Source organism: Habropoda laboriosa, unplaced genomic scaffold (assembly GCF_001263275.1).
Source record: "Habropoda laboriosa isolate 0110345459 unplaced genomic scaffold, ASM126327v1 scaffold269, whole genome shotgun sequence".
Taxonomy (NCBI): Eukaryota; Metazoa; Arthropoda; class Insecta; order Hymenoptera; family Apidae; genus Habropoda; species Habropoda laboriosa.
The window spans coordinates 899,215-918,852 of NW_017100417.1; the positions used below are offsets into that span (position 1 = coordinate 899,215).

Sequence of the window (19,638 nt, forward strand, 5' to 3'; positions counted from 1 at the left end):
TCTAAGTTGATTTATTAAAAGAGATATTTAAGGGGTTAGACCACACCTGAGATCCGAATACGACACCTAACTTTGGCATTTTTTTCAAAGAAAATAATTGACTCGATGGAAAACTTTTCAGGAGGATATTTGTTACATTACCCTTGAAGAATGTAAAAGGATTTTTTTCATGTAATTTCTTTGTCTGATAAATGAAATCTAAGTTGATTTATTAAAAGAGATATTTAAGGGGTTAGACCACACCTGAGATCCGAATACGACACCTAACTTTGGCATTTTTTTCAAAGAAAATAATTGACTCGATGGAAAACTTTTCAGGAGGATATTTGTTACATTACCCTTGAAGAATGTAAAAGGATTTTTTTCATGTAATTTCTTTGTCTGATAAATGAAATCTAAGTTGATTTATTAAAAGAGATATTTAAGGGGTTAGACCACACCTGAGATCCGAATACGACACCTAACTTTGGCATTTTTTTCAAAGAAAATAATTGACTCGATGGAAAACTTTTCAGGAGGATATTTGTTACATTACCCTTGAAGAATGTAAAAGGATTTTTTTCATGTAATTTCTTTGTCTGATAAATGAAATCTAAGTTGATTTATTAAAAGAGATATTTAAGGGGTTAGACCACACCTGAGATCCGAATACGACACCTAACTTTGGCATTTTTTTCAAAGAAAATAATTGACTCGATGGAAAACTTTTCAGGAGGATATTTGTTACATTACCCTTGAAGAATGTAAAAGGATTTTTTTCATGTAATTTCTTTGTCTGATAAATGAAATCTAAGTTGATTTATTAAAAGAGATATTTAAGGGGTTAGACCACACCTGAGATCCGAATACGACACCTAACTTTGGCATTTTTTTCAAAGAAAATAATTGACTCGATGGAAAACTTTTCAGGAGGATATTTGTTACATTACCCTTGAAGAATGTAAAAGGATTTTTTTCATGTAATTTCTTTGTCTGATAAATGAAATCTAAGTTGATTTATTAAAAGAGATATTTAAGGGGTTAGACCACACCTGAGGTCCGAATACGACACCTAACTTTGGCATTTTTTTTCAAAGAAAATAATTCACTCAATCGAAAACTTTTAATAAGGGCTTTGTTATATTACTCTTGAAGAATGTAGTAGTATTTTTTCATTTCATTTCTTTGCGAAATGGCGGCGCTACAGCCGCATCGCTCTATCCTAGAATAACGTGTTCAGTTTTCAAACAAATATGAATATTTATCGTTTTTGAACACAAGTTTCGTAGGTTATCGTAAATATCATCTTATCATAATTTTCAAAAGCAAATGCAATTTTTACGAAATTTCCACCAATATGCCTTTCCTGCTGTATATAATATTTTCTACTCAGGAACATATCATAAACGACTATACGAACATACCATAAATCTCACTTTTACATAATTTCCAAAAGCAAATGTAACTTTTACGAAATTTCCACCAATGTGTTTTCCCGCTGTATGTAATAATTTCTACTCAAGTATACTGTAATATTTTCCGACACTCATTCTAAATTCAACTATGCCCGTCATGAACGCACTAATAAACACGACCACGAGGCATTTCAGCATACGTGAAACCTAATGAATCCAAAAAGAGCGAAACACGTCAGGCGTAAAATTACCATCGGGTTGCAACAATATCCGTTAACAAACAATTCGATATATCCGTCGGTTTCGTCATCTCGATTTTATTATAGACATTTCACGTTTCGCGAGTAACATTTGTCGAGGCCGACAATTCCCCATTACATTAATTCATCGATTCGATCACAATCGTTCTCTCTGTGTTGCCTTCTCTCCTCGATTACGCTTCAAACCTCAGCTATTTCTCCGTCCCCTTTTTCTCATTCTTATCCTTCCGCTTGTCCCTCGCATGTTCCATTTCGTCTGTTTCTTATTATCCTTACTCCGTCATCTGTTGCCTTTTTTTTTTTTTACGCAGTCAACGAACTCGACCTCCTTACTCCATTGTCGTATACTCCTAATTAGCGTCCTTTCGTGTTGCTCTCTTGCACAGTTTAATTCTCCCGGCGGTCTCTCCATCGACATGGTCTGAAATCTCTCCCGAGCGTTGTTCCACGTTGATAGAAATGGGACCAACCGGTAGAGATCCCTTCTTACCATCGAGTCGAAAAACCGAGCCTCTGCGCTGCTTTCACGATTTTTGTACCACTGGGTTTCTAGTTTAGTTGCCAGATAGGTACTTCGTATTCGAAAGTAGAGAAAGAGATTTGTCTGTCTTTCACTCGGATGGTAAAAAAATCTGTTTAATTTTATTACTCGAGATTGGCTGGAAGTGGAATAACAGCGTAAACGAGTCGGCAGTAGTGCTAGAAATATGTATAATTCCAGTTAACTCTCTGTTCTTTTGAATTAGCGAATAAAACTTGGTAGCAGTGCTGGAAATGTAATGCAAGTTCACATTTTACAGACTTTTTGAATTTGCTAAGTTCGAAATAGTTGTTCTAGTTTAAATAGAATTATTCGAATTGCATTAAGGTCGTCCTGTAATTTCGTGCCGGAAGCGAAATCTATATTAACGAAGATCCAAAAAAATTAATGGTTTTACCAAAAGAAACTGTGAAACCAAAAGGCGCGTTTTTCTTTTAAATCAAATTTCAAGGTTTGTCGAAAATATCGATCTTAATTATGAAATTCGACACGAATTTACAGGATGACTTGTATTAATTTCGAACATAAGTAAAACAATTTATTGCGATGAATATTTATGAAATTTAGGTTGAACAATATTTCGAAGAACTATTTTACATTATTCGTTCTTCCAATTCCATCGCTGTTAATCGCAAACTAATTAAACGCATACTTTAGCATATCTTGTCATTCACCGTGGATCGAACAATTTTCGTTAATTCAAAAAATTGCGAAACCCTCGGAAACATTCAGGACCGATGAAATCACATGTCCAAATAGTTCTATAATTATTTTCAGCGATGCGTTCATTCAGATTATGAACCCAACTGTACTCTAAGCTAATTTATTTATAACGCAGGCATCGTCTTTGTGTATCGGTATTTCGTTTTATCGGTAATGCGCGCATTAATTTCAATATGTAAAGAAAGAAAGTGAACGGCTAATAATAGATCGTAAAGTCAGGGTCAGGAATAATTTGCAATATTCACTGGCCGTGCGATTATTCTACGTCAACCTGTATTTCCGGTTGCCGGTTCGCTACGTGAACCCGACGGCGGTCATTCGTACGCATTCTATCAGTGTAGAAGTGAGTTTGGTGCGCGGCATAGCTATAGTTAGCTTGGTACATGGCCAGAAATTGCAGGAAGACGCATAGCTATTATACTTACCATCATCGCACACTTCGAAACATCGAAGCCTTAACAACGCCGCGAATCGTGATCAAGCGTAATACACAAAAGCGCAAGTGCAACATCCCCGAAGGAGAATGTATGCAATCGTGCTAATTATCGCGAGGAAAGGACGTCGCTTCGAATTAACCGCGCTAAATATTTAGCTCTTTAATCAATGTTAACAGGCTTTGTCACGACGGTACCAGATTACTTTCGAGGAGGATGTTGAACCCTTTCGTTGTGACAGAGTTATGGTTCGAGAGAATTTGTTATTTACCTATCGATATTCGCGTGTGCAGTCGATACCAAATTGACATCGTATTTTATTCGAATAGTCAAGTCAGGCGCATACTTGTGTACCACGGGTCACGGTTATCCTCAAGGCTCAGAATTTTCTCAACTTGACGTGAAAAATGATCAATTTTACATTTTTTCAAAATTATTTCCTAGGCGTATGAAAATTAATTTTTGAGTAGTCAAGTTAGACGCGTGTGCACCACTGGTCACGAAAGGGTTAAGGATATACTTAACTAACACCTCTCAACTCGATGTGTTAGAAATGATCAATTTTACATTTTCTCTAGATCGTTTCTTAGGCGTATAAAATTAATTTCCCATTATTTACGATTTTTCCACGATAGAATGGATAACGCAACGTGGATAATTTTTAAATATTGCATTTGATGGAGGATTGCGAGGCACGAGAGTTAAAGGGTCAAAAGCGCAAGAATGTGAAATAAATAATTGATTTTATTTTCAACACAAATAAAATACGTAATAATTTATCTTAATAAATATTTATGAAATTCAGATTGAACGATACGAATAACAATATTTCGAATAAATATTTTGTCATATTACTATTAATATATTATCATCTTCCACTTTTAATCAAATTTTTTCGTAAGTACAAAGAAGTTAAATAGTGACACTTTTATGTAGGAAATAAAACGTCGAAACTTTGTTGAATATATAAACTTTTTTACGTGTTGCTATTTAAAAAGAAAAAAAAAAAAACAAATAGTTTCACAAATTTACCAATATATACATACTGTGTAACTAGTACTTCCCACTGAAACTTCTGCCGGTATAAATAACTATAACGTATAAAAGTAGGTATTTCCGTGCTATATAAATCAATTTTGTTTAACCTTCGATATTAACATAGAAGAATAACATAAATTTCAGCTGACTTAATATTGTAACTTAAACGCTGCCGCTGTTCTATGTTCAGTCCTCTTTCATCTTACCCCAAGGGGTTGTAGAAGCCCTTAAAGCGTCTGTAGCCAGACGGTAACCGAGGGTACTCACCTGCGCCTAAGTCATTTTCCACCATACTTTCCTTGAAACGTATTAAGTACTACGACTTAGCGTGTACAAAATTGACGCAGGTAATTAACAATGTTTGCTCGCTGTTAACTCTTGTATACGAAAACGTACGCGTGGTTGTATTAGATAACAATTTTGAAGAAATAATTCAAATTTAAGGAAAGTAAGCACTTGGTGAAAATATGACAAATAAGTAATTGACGTAATAGAAGAAGTGAAAATACTCTTTGCTCTTTGGTACTCTATATAGCTATTAAACGAAGTGAATTGTATTAATTTTATTAATTACTTTTATGTGCAAAACACCGGTATGTTGATTACAAATTAATTCGAAACGCCGAGTACAATGTAAACAGTAAAGTAACAAATGAAATTGGAATTTTATTCATATTGGAGTTTTTAACGCAGAAAGATAAATGTAGAATTTCATTTGAAATAATTAGTCTTCGAACTTATACGATTCTACGTAATGTATTGTTATTTAAAACCATCGATCGTATTAATTACACTCTGTTATCCGATTCTAGAGGAATTAATTTTCAATCTAATTATCGAATTTCATATTTTATCGCAATAACGATCGATTTATTGACATACGAATTTTATCAACTGCTCTTTCGTTACCGAATATTTAATCATATTACTGTACTTGTTGTTTTCTTTTTTATTTACACTGTTACTTTCAAAGAGAACGACGCGGACAGTGTAGCTTTTCTTGAGAAAACCAAGGTATCCAATCAACGTGAACCTTTTAAGGAAAACTATGTCGAGTCAACTGCATACACCTGTAAATAGAAACCAACCCTTGTAGTCGCGATAGTTGATTTCAACGAGGAAAGTAAATTGATGACCGGTTTCCTATGTGTTTCAAGATTAAAAGAAAGTGTTCCTTCACTTGATTGAGTATTGAATTCCCATTTACGGCACCTTGACACACTTAATACTCGTCGGAAAATTTTTTAAAATAAATTTTAAAATAGTAAAAAATGTTTTCACATACTTCTTGCATAAATTAAATATCAAAGAATAATTGGTCGCAAATTAGAAATTCCCTCTTTCGCGTAATTTCCGAGGAAATAAAATTTCGGGCATAGTAGATATAATTATCGTATCGAGGATCTTATAAAATATTTCACAAAAGTTACACACTTACACGTACTTGAAATCACAGTTAGAGCAGAATTATTCAGTTTTATCCGATTATTACGAGCCCACGCCTGTTTAGACACGATCTGAGGATTAATAATTTGTCGACGTGGTTGCGTAACTGGCGTCAATTTAAGAATTACACCAGCCTATGGTGAAGATTTTCACGGCGTGGAAAGAGTAACGAGTGCAGTGACCGGCGCTGGTCTCTCGGACCTTCGTCGTTATTCCACGGGAGATGCAGCACACCTTGAAGAAAAATGGGACGGTGCAGGTAGTTTGAAGACAGTGAAAGAAGACGGGAGAGACAGACGTAGAGAAGGGACTATCCACGTGTCGGAGTAACGGTTCGCTGAATTATTTAAAGCATGACGGAGGACTTTGCAAGCACAGGAGGTTCTTTACACCCGACTTGCATACGAGATACCGGCTGATTTAAGTACATCGTAGATGTGTCACGAGATATAAGTACATATGCATATCGAGAAATTACACGCGTACGTAACGCAATTTGAATGCCCTCGAACGTTGCGCACAGGTAGAAGCTCTTGTGTTTGTTGATAAATTCGAAGACATGTACAGGCTTACGTATGTTCGGGCTTAAAAGTGTGATAACAGATGATAGTGTTTTCTATACAATGTAATTTTTCTGGTTTATTAATATGGAAATTTTATTGTTCGTGCGATATATTTGCGACTTGCCTAAATTACGAATATTTGCATAAGATTTTATTACACGCTTAGGCTTAAAAGTGTGGAATTGGTTTAATAATAAGATGTGAGTGATGGCGTGAATGTAGTGAGTATATCGTATGATCTCGAGATTTGGTAAACGAGCGGATCATACAGGGTAACTGGGGGTAAAAACAGGTGAAGCGCGTTGTTATTGATATCTGAGAGTACGTGAGAATTTATTGCGAGATATATTTAGAATTAATAAGTGTTATACAACCACAAAAAGTATGACAAAGGATTGCAGTGTTTAATGTACAATATAATTTTTTAGTTTATCAGTGCGGAAATTTTACCGCTTTGAGCATTATTGATTAAGAAACATAATGATAATGTAGTTTAAATGATATTTAAATTTCCTGAATTAATCATATTACAGAAATATTTTTCCAAATTATTTGACTTCTCGTCATGGATAAAACATGGTATTTAATTTTATCACACTGACATTACGATTAGAAACTTTAAACTTCCTAAATCTGCAAATTATCATATCGCAGAAACGTTCACTGTTTAAGAAAAAATATTTCTCCAAAAAATTTTGCAAATTATTTGACTTTTCATTGTGGATAAAACAACTTTTGGTATGCCTAATCAGTTCAACTTAACTCCAACGACACAATCAGAAACGTCGAGCTTCCTAAATTTCCGGTTCGTTCAAAAAACTCTACATTCTTATTCAAATTTCAAACGAAACAACATCGTCGGACACGCATCCGTATATCTGCCTAAGTTAAAACTTGTCCGAGACTTTATTCACGTCGTTAACTGAAATGTGTTAAGAAATATGCAAGCTCCAGACAGCAGAGTTTCAAAAAAAGAAAAAAAGAAGAAGAAGAATCCTCCAGTCTCGTGTTCTTCTCAACTGCAACAATATTCCAAGCCAGACGTATTTATTCTGTTGTTGGTCGGTGCGTGGGTTGAAGAAGAAGCGATATATTGCAACTTATAAAACCAGTTGCAAGCAGAGTGAGCAGAGCGCGGTTGTCCCCGGCGGAGGATCAAACGGGGCTGGCACGAGGATGGAAAGAGACGCGAGATTGATCGAGAAATAGGGTGAAGGCGAGATCTCAATGGAAAGAGGGGGAGAACATGAAAGAGAGAGAGAGAAAGGATTGTCACATCTCGTTCTCGTAGACAGCACGGCGCCCCACGCTCTATATTAATTACTTATCCCCAATATGATTTGGAATAAACAACGCAGTCAGACACACACCTACTTTTTAAAGCCTCGTTCCAATTACACCGGAGGTTCCCGAATAGATTGTGATAAGATGAAACGCGCGTGGTCTTGATGGATGGTCATTGTAAAGCTTGGTGTTATTCAAACGTTTATTTCTACGAATCGAATTGACACGGTGTGTTATTCGAAAGAGTTAATTCGTCGGTTGTGTGATAAGATTACCTGATTGATATATATATTCTTTTGTGATTATGAAAGTGATAGTAGTAGCATTAGAATTTCAGAAAATAGTTGCTCTTGTGATTTTGCTCTTTTTTATGGAAAGATCGATGTACCGTGAAGTTAGTGGTAAATTTAATTTTTTTAGAGTAATTATCAGTGTATATGTATGGATAATCTTTTTATATCTTCGGTAGGATTAGGTCGTTGCGTATGAATCGTTCGTAAATGACAATTTTCGTCTTGTTTTTATCGGAGATCTTCGAAACTCTAAGAGAAACTTGGACTATTAGCTAAATTGTAGAGGAAACAAATTGTTTCATTGCTAGAGGATTAATTTTTGAGTAATTAATAAATTTCTACTACGATCAATTTTAAACAGCATTTTAGAAATTCATTGTCAATATTCAGATTTCTACAACAATGGGCCAACTTTACTTACCATTCGTCGGTAAACATTTCAACTTTTCAACTCTGAAAAATTTCATTTTAACTACTTTTTCACGTTATTGAGGTTCAAAGTTTCATCTACGAATCGGCCATTTCAAGTGCAACATTTCGTTATACTTTTATTCGTACAATCATCTGCTTAGCGGCACATTAAAAAGTCTGTAACAAGTGTCTCATTACATTCATATGCTTTTTGCTTGGTTGAGCATATCTGATTGGTGGTACGGCAAAACAACCGCAGAGAAGAACGTGACGAATGATTAAACACACGCGTAATACTTGACCGCGAAAGAAAGTATCGAAACGGAGTTACGCTATCCATTATTCATTAGTCAGTTTAACGCGTCTGTGTTACAACGTGTTCCTTATTGTATCGCCATTTTTACAATACAATATTTTGCATATCTTTTCTTTCCTTCACTTTTTCAGAGCGATCCGAGTACGGCATTTCTTCGAGCAGCTCGTGCTGGCCAGCTAGAAAAACTTTTGGAATATTTGGAATCGGGGGTGGACATTAATGCTTCAAACGCTGTAAGTCGATATTTTTATAAGTGCAAATTAAAGTTTTCTTCTTCTACAAATAAGTGTTGCTTCTTTTATACGAAGATTGTTAGTTCTCCTTGAGCAATCTGGATCTTCGACGACCCAAGTGAAATTTCACTCTTGGTACTTGTTCGAATTTTGATTTTTATCGAACGAAGTTTTAAACATTTCACTTAACGAACGATTGTACGATGTAGCAGGGACTTTGATAAGTACTCTAGATTTTTTTCAGATTTTTTGAAAGCTTGAAACTGTAGAAACGAGCCAGCTTGCCTACGGAGAGTGGAAAAATATGTTTGCCTACGAGGATTATTAAAAATAAATAGAATATTAAGTTTATCGACAGTAAATATGCTTTCTATATGGGAAAGTTTATGGATGGAGGTTGTACGAAGGATGTATTAATTGCAGAATGGCTTAAATGCTTTACACCTGGCAGCTAAAGATGGACATTTGGAAATCGTCAGAGAACTTCTCAACCGTGACGCAGTGGTCGATGCCGCTACCAAAAAGGGAAATACGGCATTACATATCGCTTCTCTTGGTAAGTAGGCACATTACCATTTTTATCTTTTTTATATTCTTCGAGGACGAGGATCTTATCACGAAGAGATACGTGTCCTTTAGGTATCGAAGCTTCCTTTTGTAGTTCAACCCTTTCGTGACCGCATTTTTTTTTTAAGTTTGCTTATCTACCGATGGTATCGCGTTTGTAATGGGTCCGAAATTTGGATCAATTTTTGTTCGAGTACTCTGGTCACGAAAGGGTTAAGTTCTATTTTTTTTTTTAGTGTTCTGATAAGAAAACAAATATATAAATATAAGCAGGATCTATGAAATTCTTTTCCCCTTTCACTTTCTTTTTCGTTAAATGGAGTGTATTGCGTGTAATACACGTGGGATGAGCATTCCGAGTTGAAATTAATATCTCGTTACAGCTGGACAAGAGGAGGTGGTACAATTGCTCGTACAACGAGGTGCTTCTGTGAATGCACAGTCACAAAATGGGTTCACGCCACTTTATATGGCTGCTCAGGAAAACCATGATTCCGTAGTGAAGTTCCTCCTGAGTAAAGGTGCCAATCAAACATTGGCTACTGAGGTTTGTAAATGAGATTGACGTTTGAAAGTGATTTTAACACGTTCATTTTCATCGTAGAATATCAGAGTAGTGTAATTTCATATTTTTATATGTTGCAACATGTTATTGGATATTTTTACGATGAGAAAATTGTGTGAATTTTGTAATTGATATGTAGAACGTAAAATTATGGGCATTTTTTATTTTATATTCAGGATGGCTTCACCCCATTAGCAGTAGCAATGCAACAGGGCCACGATAAGGTAGTAGCAGTTCTGTTGGAAAACGACACTCGTGGTAAAGTTCGACTGCCTGCCCTCCACATTGCTGCCAAGAAAGACGATTGCAAGGCGGCTGCCCTACTTTTACAAGTATGTCGCAATAATTTATCACTGAGGTCCTACATTCAATCCTATGCGATCGGCATGCGAAAAGGAATGAATTCAATGCATATGAATTTATATATATTTTTTATTCTCTTCTTTTGCTGTTACAGAACGATCACAATCCCGACGTAACATCGAAGAGCGGCTTCACACCGCTCCACATAGCTGCGCACTATGGTAACGACCGAATTGCTTCCTTGCTTTATGACAGAGGAGCTGACGTGAACTTTGCGGCAAAGGTGTGACATTTATAAGTATCTCGGTTTAGAACAGTTAGAAACTGTAAAGAAAATCGAAATGATACTGAATTAATAGTTAAATTTCCATATATTTAAATTTTTAATTATAAATATTTTGTTCTATGTTGCAGCACAATATCACACCGATGCACGTAGCAGCGAAATGGGGAAAAATTAAGATGGTGAATCTATTGATGAGCAAGGGAGCAAACATCGAAGCGAAAACGAGAGACGGCCTTACACCTCTGCATTGCGCTGCACGATCTGGTCATCATGAAGTTGTTGACATTTTAATTGAAAGAGGAGCACCAATTGGTTCCAAGACGAAGGTAGATTTTTGTGTATGGTAAAATGTTTTCTGCTGACTGATTTAGTTGCGTCTTGTTTTCTGTTGACAGAACGGTCTTGCACCGTTGCACATGGCTTCTCAAGGAGATCACGTTGACGCTGCGAGGATATTATTGTATCATCGTGCACCGGTAGACGAAGTGACGGTAGATTACTTGACGGCGCTACACGTGGCAGCTCATTGCGGACACGTACGAGTGGCTAAGCTTCTACTCGATAGAAATGCCGATCCAAACGCACGAGCTCTAAACGGCTTTACTCCACTTCATATTGCATGCAAGAAGAACAGGCTGAAGGTCGTTGAGCTACTCTTAAAGCACAAAGCTAGCATCGAAGCGACTACAGAGGTATATTCCCCATTTGTTTTTATTAGTCTAGTTCATTTACTTTCCTTAGTTTAATACCTTTCATCATAGAGGTATAAATCATAGGTACTGTAGTATCAATTATATTTGCCTTTATCTAGGAACACAAATGATTAGAAATAATCGATACACTGTACCGAAACAATAACGAAAGAAGAATATTATTATTTCTTACGATTAGTAATAATAGATTCATTTTATTGCTTAGTCTGGATTGACGCCTCTACATGTAGCAAGCTTCATGGGGTGCATGAACATAGTAATTTATTTACTGCAACATGCAGCTAGTCCCGATATACCGACAGTAAGGGGCGAAACGCCTTTGCATTTAGCTGCCAGAGCGAATCAGACTGATATTATCAGGATACTTCTTAGAAATGGTGCCCAAGTTGATGCCAGAGCAAGGGTAAAGCAAAAATTGAATATTTGTCAAATTTCATTTCAATGTACATGTTATAGTGAAAAGAATGTATCAATATTCAATTCTACGTACATTTTCTTATTTCTTGTAATAACTGTTCTCTTATGTACTTTCATTTATATATGTGTGTAATAAAGTAATAAAGTCACTTGTAATAAAGTAGATTTCAAAAATACGAACATTACAGGAAGAACAAACACCATTTCATGTTGCTTCCCGGCTGGGCAACGTTGATATTGTAATGTTATTACTTCAACATGGTGCCGATGTAGATGCTACGACAAAAGATTTATATACACCACTTCATATTGCTGCTAAAGAGGGTCAAGAAGAGGTACAATTTTAAAAATATAGACTATATCGTTACTTTTAATTATTTATCGACAATTGTAACTAATTTTGGTTTATAAATTTTTGTTTTAATATAGGTTGCATCCGTTTTGTTAGAAAACGGCGCATCGCTTACCGCAACGACCAAAAAAGGATTCACTCCTTTACATCTGGCAGCTAAATATGGTAACATGAACGTAGCAAGATTGTTATTGCTGAAGGATGCACCAGTTGATGCTCAAGGAAAGGTCAGGAAGATTTTCTGTCATTTTGTTTAAATAAAATATCGTTATCTATATTAGATCTGGTCTTAACGTTAAATACTATTTTTATCGATCAATCGTAGAATGGAGTAACTCCACTTCATGTAGCATCTCACTACGACCATCAGAATGTAGCTTTACTTCTACTTGATAAGGGTGCGTCACCTCATGCTATGGCTAAGAATGGTCATACACCGTTGCATATTGCTGCACGGAAGAATCAGGTAAATAATTAGAAAATTATGAATTTTAATTGGATTACTTGGTCTGTTATCTACAACTGAAATATAATTGTATGTCTGATGCAGATGGATATTGCAACTACTTTGTTAGAATACGGGGCAAAAGCTAATGCGGAATCAAAAGCAGGATTTACGCCGCTACATTTGAGTGCACAAGAAGGCCACACCGATATGTCAACGCTTCTTATTGAGCACAAAGCAGATACAAATCATAAAGCAAAAGTAATATGGCATACAGTGATTATTTGTTGTTCGTAATCATCACGATTCATAATATTTTTTTATTCAATAATTTTTTTTCTTTTTAGAATGGTCTCACGCCGCTTCACTTGTGCGCACAAGAAGATAAAGTTAACGTTGCCTCTATTCTCGTTAAAAATGGTGCTCAGATTGATGCTAAAACAAAGGTATGTTATATTGTCAAAGACATGACAGCAGCTAAGAGGTTGTACATTAATGAGATATTTTTATTTGTGTTACAGGCCGGTTATACTCCATTGCATGTGGCAGCTCATTTTGGTCAAGCAGCTATGGTACGATTCCTTTTACGATCTGGTGCAGCTGTTGATAACAGCACGAATGCTGGATATACTCCACTGCATCAAGCTGCACAACAGGGTCATACATTGGTGATCAATTTGTTATTGGAGGGGAAAGCAAAACCGAACACTACTACGAATGTAAGTCAATTTTATGAAAAATTCGTGTTCGCATGTTTCACTTTTTCTACTCTAGTAACACAATATTCTGTTTTCTACAGAATGGCCAAACTGCTTTGGATATTGCACAAAAACTTGGTTATATTAGCGTCATCGAAACATTGAAAGTAGTTACAGAAACCATCATTACAACGACTCATACCGTTACTATAGAAGAAAAATACAGAGTACAGGCCCCTGAATCAATGCAAGAGACGTTTATGAGTGACAGCGAAGACGAAGGTGGTGAGTGTTTGCTACATTTTAATTTAAAAGATTTCGAATCTTGCTTTAATACAAGAGGTATATTTTGTGTAGTTTTGCAAATTTAATATATATATACATATATACTAAAATTTTGAGATAAAAAACATTACAGTAACGTTAATTAGAAAAGTATATTTGAAAATTAGCTAAGTCATTGTGTATCTGTATTGGCAATAATGTAAATTTTATTCTAACATTCTAATTTATTTGTTTCATAATTCGAGATTTGTGTTTAAGATAACACACATCGCTTTTTAAAGGAAATTACTTTATTAGAATATTAAATAGAAGTTTATAATGCAGGTAGTAGTAATCTGCTAATATGCTTGAAATGTATATGTATAATTCTGCTTCTGTAATGTATGCTTCTTATAGGTATAGCAGCTGATAGCGTGTATAGAAAAATATTACACATTCTAGCTTCAATAATTACTATTTAATACATATTCAAATTTACTGCATGAAATTACTCTTTCATGGGGAGTGCATAACAATACTTATTTGAATAAGTACTAAATATATATGTGATTAAACATATTGCTTTTACTTAAGTAAACGAAATGATTAAATTTAATCATTATATTTTACAATATTACATTTTATGTTTTGAGACATATTAATTTAATATTACTTGTATAAGGAATTACTACTATATATTATCTCATGCCTTTTTTTTTTTATATACATATAATAATAGTTAATCGTACCTTGTGTTCTAATTCTTTCGCGAATATATATATTTCGATAGCATTTTAATAAAACGTCCATTCTTATATATGCATACTGCATGAAAATGCAGTTTATTATAAGAAAATTTTACCTGCTACTAAGATATAAAATGTTAAAAATAATACGAAGGACATACGAAGATAGCATTTTTCATTCTAATCACTGTACTATGTGTAATTCTTTTAAAAATGCATGTACTACTTTGCGCATGAAAACACACGCAGATAGAAATTAGCACGTGTTAACACTGTGAATCCTACAATGACCTACCTTAATACAAATTTCTGAAATACTTATACCTAAGGAATTACAAAAACACAACCTAGTTTTGACTAGAAAAACATTGACACTCGTTAATAGATATATACGAATTCGATTACAAATATTACTTACCAGGCATTATTTTTAATTAAGAAAAGAAATATTTAGAAAACCATAATTATTGTCTGCTATATTTCCAATTTATAATGAAGGTGCTACATGGTAATATTATTTGCTTGTCTTGTTGCGTTTATGTTACATTTCGCAAGAGCATGTGTTTAGCGTATGTTCACTGGGTTGTTGCTATCTTTGAGGAAAAATATTTAATTTCCCTAAATAGACGCATAGTTTTTAGATGCATAAATAAACTTTAATAATCAAATTTTGATCTCTTAACATCTAATCTTATAGATTATCAAGGTTTCGAATTTTAGAAAAGTCGTCGTAGTAGTGTAGCATTTGCCTTACACAGGTAATATTCTTATTAGAGTTTACAACTAAGAATTAGAAATCTACTTTTGATAAAAAATTATTTTTCCAAAATAATATCATTACAGTAGATTTTTAAGCTAAATCAGATCAAGTAGAGTTATATTTATCTGTGTAAGATTGTATCCTAAATAGTAAACAGTAACATACTCTAGACTAAATTTCTTTTTTTACAACAAATGAAGTGGAACAAAGCTTAACTATAACTACAAACTAGAACAAATAATGAATTTAACAGGTTTGCTTGTTTGCTTAACTAAAACATATATTCGCATATCTGTTTTATTTACCAAATGCGAAACATATATATATATATATATACACATATGAAAATACTATCGAGTATTCCTTATTTGATATTAACAAATGTTTCGTTAGATTTCCTTTCTGTTAACGCGTAAAAAGAGCATAGTACGAATGGTGGGAAGTATAGAAATTATTTGAAATTTTTTAAAATTAACCGCGCTAGTCAGTGTAAATTTTTGACGCAGTGGAAGCAAACGAACAAACTAGACTCACGGTAAGCTTATCTCCTGCTACGTAAAGTCGGTTATTTAACAACCCAGTGATAGCAAAATTTAGAAACAGTGTTTATGGTGCGAAATTAGCGTTTTGATAAAAAAATGACCTTACTCGACGGCGTACAATGTAGGTGGTGATGAAATCGGCATGGCAGCCATGAATGTGTACGGGCAGCCTCCACACGCGCAACACGTGTACCTTCCTTCTTACTACCAGGGCCAAATGACCTATACCCGTAAGTTGTCTGTACTCTGTTTCTGTCACTCTTTCACATATCACACGTGCGCGCAACATTCTGTATTTATATATACATATATACATACATACATATATATATATATCAGCACATGGGTACGTAAAAATTAATCTCGCGTAGTACGTGCGCATTGTATCATTCATTTCGTTTTAGATTCCATTTACGAAATCATATATCAGTATCTCTTTCGCTTTTACGTCAATATTTAAATGGCCCTTGATTGATATTTAACATTAAAGTTTGCCGATGCATATTTCTTCTTCTTCTTTTCAATACGTACACTAGATTTTAACCTCTCTGAAATACTGTTCTAATGTGTTTTTTAACGATCGTAGAGTACTTTTGATTTTTATGTAAGGGAAAACAGCTGAATAAGAGCTTCGTGTGTTTTTTGTAATACCTTCAGTTCGTTGCAGCGTATTCCTTTTTCTGTTTTCATGCGTGAAAACATAAATACAGAGACATGCACAGACATATACCTCTCCTTAAACCGCTATTCGTTTACACTCTGTTTCGTTTACCCTCCTTGTCGCTCCATTTTTCCTCTGTAAAGTTGGTAACCCCCGTATCTTTGAAACGCCTGTAGTAGCCATAATACAACCTTCTTGACGTGATTTACGCTTTGAGTTTTCTGTATTACAAATAATTTTCGTTGTGCAACTAATTTTAAATGCTATCGAAATCTAATATTATGTTCCGTGGAAGTCTTAATTGTAATCAAGCTAATTAAAAGGCAACGTTTCACACGTGAAACTTTCAACGCTACATAAAAAAAAAAACATTTTTATTTTCATTCTTTTTCATTTCGCAAGTAAGATAACTTTTTGTTGTTGTTTGGATGAAATTTTGTTTATCAAGTTGGTTTATTTTGTATTGTTAAATGGAAGTGATATCTTACGTTGAAATGCAACTGTGAAAATTGGGAGAATAACGAAGGTATGGTAGTTCTTTTGGATGTTCTCTGAAAGATTCCTGTTGTATTCAACAATTTCTTAGTTGCTTCTTTGAAGTATTTAGAGCTATAAATTGATATTACACCCATCACTAAATACGCAGTAGATGTGTATATAAGAGTTATTCTTGCTACTTGCAATTCAACGAGATCATTATCATACGTTCATTACTCGTCACATTCAAATGTCTCACATGGGTGCCATTTATTATTTCCATGGCAACGGTTTAACTCTCCGCTATTACGGATCATATATTAATAGCATACTCCCATTAACATTGACATTCAAGAAATTTAGCATAATTTAGTAGAATATAACGAAACAGTACACACCTCGACATCGAATAATTTGACAATTATCATTATTAGTAATTATCAAATTATTCGATTTAATATTAATATCAATTAATATTTTTAACAAAACTTTTATTTCGTTTGTGTATTTAGAACGATGTGTTCTAAATTCAACTGTACTCCAATTTCACACTAACCTTATTAAAGCTTAATTTCACGTAAAGCGAAGTTACATTTAACGAAGTTACATTGCACTTGGTTCACATTTTTAAGTGTAAAATTGAGAAAACGGCGCGTTAATGAAGTAGGGCGCGTTACTACTGTTAATGTAATTTGCATAATAACGAGTTGTACGATCATTATGTCAGTCGGCAGGAACAGACGTAGGCTTGTGTGGTCTGTTTTGACGTATCATCCTCGTACCTATACGCATTCTGCTTCAGCTGTTATGCAACAGCCGGTGTGCATCTTGTAGCATATTATTCGTGCAGTTAGTCGAACCCCCGCTAGCTGGCACTTTGCCAAATACAATTCACGACCAAAATATCAGAATTTATATAACTAAATTTCTTTTCTTTCTTCGATGCGCAATTTCTTTTCGAGAATTTCGCGCGAAACGCGGGAAAAAGTGATCGAGAAATCCTAACGGTGGTAGTTAACATTAATTAACCACGTTGCACCATAAAGTAGAACGTACACGTTTCACTGAAATACATGGAATTTAAGTAGAATTCGTCGTTCTTCTTGAAAATTCGTTCATCCTGAAGAACAAGTTCGACGTTTTCATTAAAGATTAAACATCGAAGCATCCACACGTGTCAATGGATAAGATGAAAGGAAATCTCGAGCTCCTCGATGAATTATATATATATCACCGGCTCATTACCGCTCGTAAAAGTGTTTTTATTACAACCTCGCCGAGAGTAAAATTTTCTAACGCATACATAACCATACTCGCGGTAGTATCGTTCATCGGTTACGCAGTTGTTCCACGATCATGTGCGCACAGTGTCCTGAGAAATGCCCCATTCAATGCCAACAATTGCATCTGGTCACGCTTCGGAGCGTGAACGAGGAAAGAGTTGCAAGCGTTCGAGATGTAAATAAAGTAGCGGAAAAGCTCGAAGTCAGTTACTATTATAAAATTGGTGATTCACGGGAATGAGGTCACGTTTCTGTTAGGTAGAGTAGCCTCTTGCGTCGAACTTGTATTAATCTTGAAGCAGCTAGTCGCTGTTCCTGACCCCGCCGGTGTTAGCACGCGACGAAATACCGCGAAAGAAAGGAAGCATTCAGGTCGCGCTCGGTTAATGCAATTTAACAAATCAAAGCTAATCAGGTGAATACGTTGACGGCTTGCATAACGCGTGGACCTCCTCCAGTAATAGCGATACCCTGAAACGGTGAATAGATCCGCGGACGCGGCTGTATCTCGCGCTCTCAGAACACAGGGCGCTGGTATATAAACAAAGAGGGGTTGGAATCTATGGAGTGAAGTGAGAGCCAGTTTGCAATTGCACGGATGTCATCAATGAATGCGTAGCGATAACGTGCGCTAATTGTAATTCGTGTGACCTGACGACACTCACACATCATTCGACGGGTCTAGTTGAGTCGGTGATGTAATTAGTCCTGTACGTAGCGTATACACTGTCAGTACATCGTGTTCACTGGGCTCGAGTGCAAAGTTGCAGTCGTGTTGTGCTTCAAACTTTTGCCCGCGGAAGTGTGTTTCTAACGGAGTTACAAGTTCTTCGCCGCTTAGCATATTCGACGACGAGTTTTTCCAACGCCCTTGCGATCCTTCGAGGATACTTTGACGCACCTTTCTCGAACGTGTTTTCGTGACATTTCTCTTTTTTTTTGTGTGGCTTCTCTGACACTGTGCGATAAATAAACGAGAAAAAAATGGCCAAGGGACGAACGAAGCGGAAGGAATCGAAAAGTGGCGTGGCATGCTGCGGGTGTACAAGCAACAGGAACAGCGACCCCATATGTAAATATCGTACATCTGTTGTTTCACCATCACGTTTCCTCCGAATGTAATTTTAACACGGTTATTACTCACGGAAATCGCGCGAACGAACGTTCCTTTTTTATATTACGCTACTTTGATGTTTTTCTGTTTCTTTTTTTTTTTCGGTGTTTTTTCTTGGAAAATAATTTCGTTTTGAAGAATTGGTATTTGAATAGTGCAATTTGCCGTTGAAATACACGTTGCCTTGGAACATTTCTCGCGCGATTGAAATTTTTGGCAAATGTTCTTGCATCAATCACACGTGGCTTTAATATTTGTATTATCACAGGGGAAATCATAAACGAAGAAGTGGTCTTCAAACTTCATAATGTGAACATAACACACTCTGTGTATTTACATACTTCATTTAATCCCAGTACTTCAGATTTTCATGATTTCTCCGTTGCAGTTGAATTTATTACAGAGACTATCGCGAATGGATGAAATTACGCGTTACTTGTTATTACGATGAAAAGTGATTTTCTTTCTTTTTTTTTTCGTTTTTTAAATAGAGAGAAATCTTTGATTAA

General features: G+C 35.3%; 1 protein-coding gene across 1 annotated transcript in view; it reads left to right on the plus strand.

The window, feature by feature from the left end:
- Window positions 1-19,638, plus strand: part of LOC108575490 (microtubule-associated protein futsch-like) — a 98,935-nt gene that overhangs the window by 24,108 nt on the left and 55,189 nt on the right. Inside the window, exons 3-18 of the mRNA XM_017938307.1 lie at window positions 8,835-8,936; window positions 9,360-9,492; window positions 9,887-10,050; window positions 10,245-10,400; window positions 10,526-10,654; window positions 10,786-10,983; window positions 11,053-11,349; window positions 11,576-11,773; window positions 11,976-12,122; window positions 12,217-12,366; window positions 12,465-12,605; window positions 12,690-12,845; window positions 12,932-13,030; window positions 13,106-13,303; window positions 13,384-13,567; window positions 15,720-15,824. Coding sequence (XP_017793796.1) covers window positions 8,835-8,936; window positions 9,360-9,492; window positions 9,887-10,050; window positions 10,245-10,400; window positions 10,526-10,654; window positions 10,786-10,983; window positions 11,053-11,349; window positions 11,576-11,773; window positions 11,976-12,122; window positions 12,217-12,366; window positions 12,465-12,605; window positions 12,690-12,845; window positions 12,932-13,030; window positions 13,106-13,303; window positions 13,384-13,567; window positions 15,720-15,824 — 2,557 coding nt within the window. The remainder of the gene's footprint in view (window positions 1-8,834; window positions 8,937-9,359; window positions 9,493-9,886; window positions 10,051-10,244; window positions 10,401-10,525; window positions 10,655-10,785; window positions 10,984-11,052; window positions 11,350-11,575; window positions 11,774-11,975; window positions 12,123-12,216; window positions 12,367-12,464; window positions 12,606-12,689; window positions 12,846-12,931; window positions 13,031-13,105; window positions 13,304-13,383; window positions 13,568-15,719; window positions 15,825-19,638) is intronic.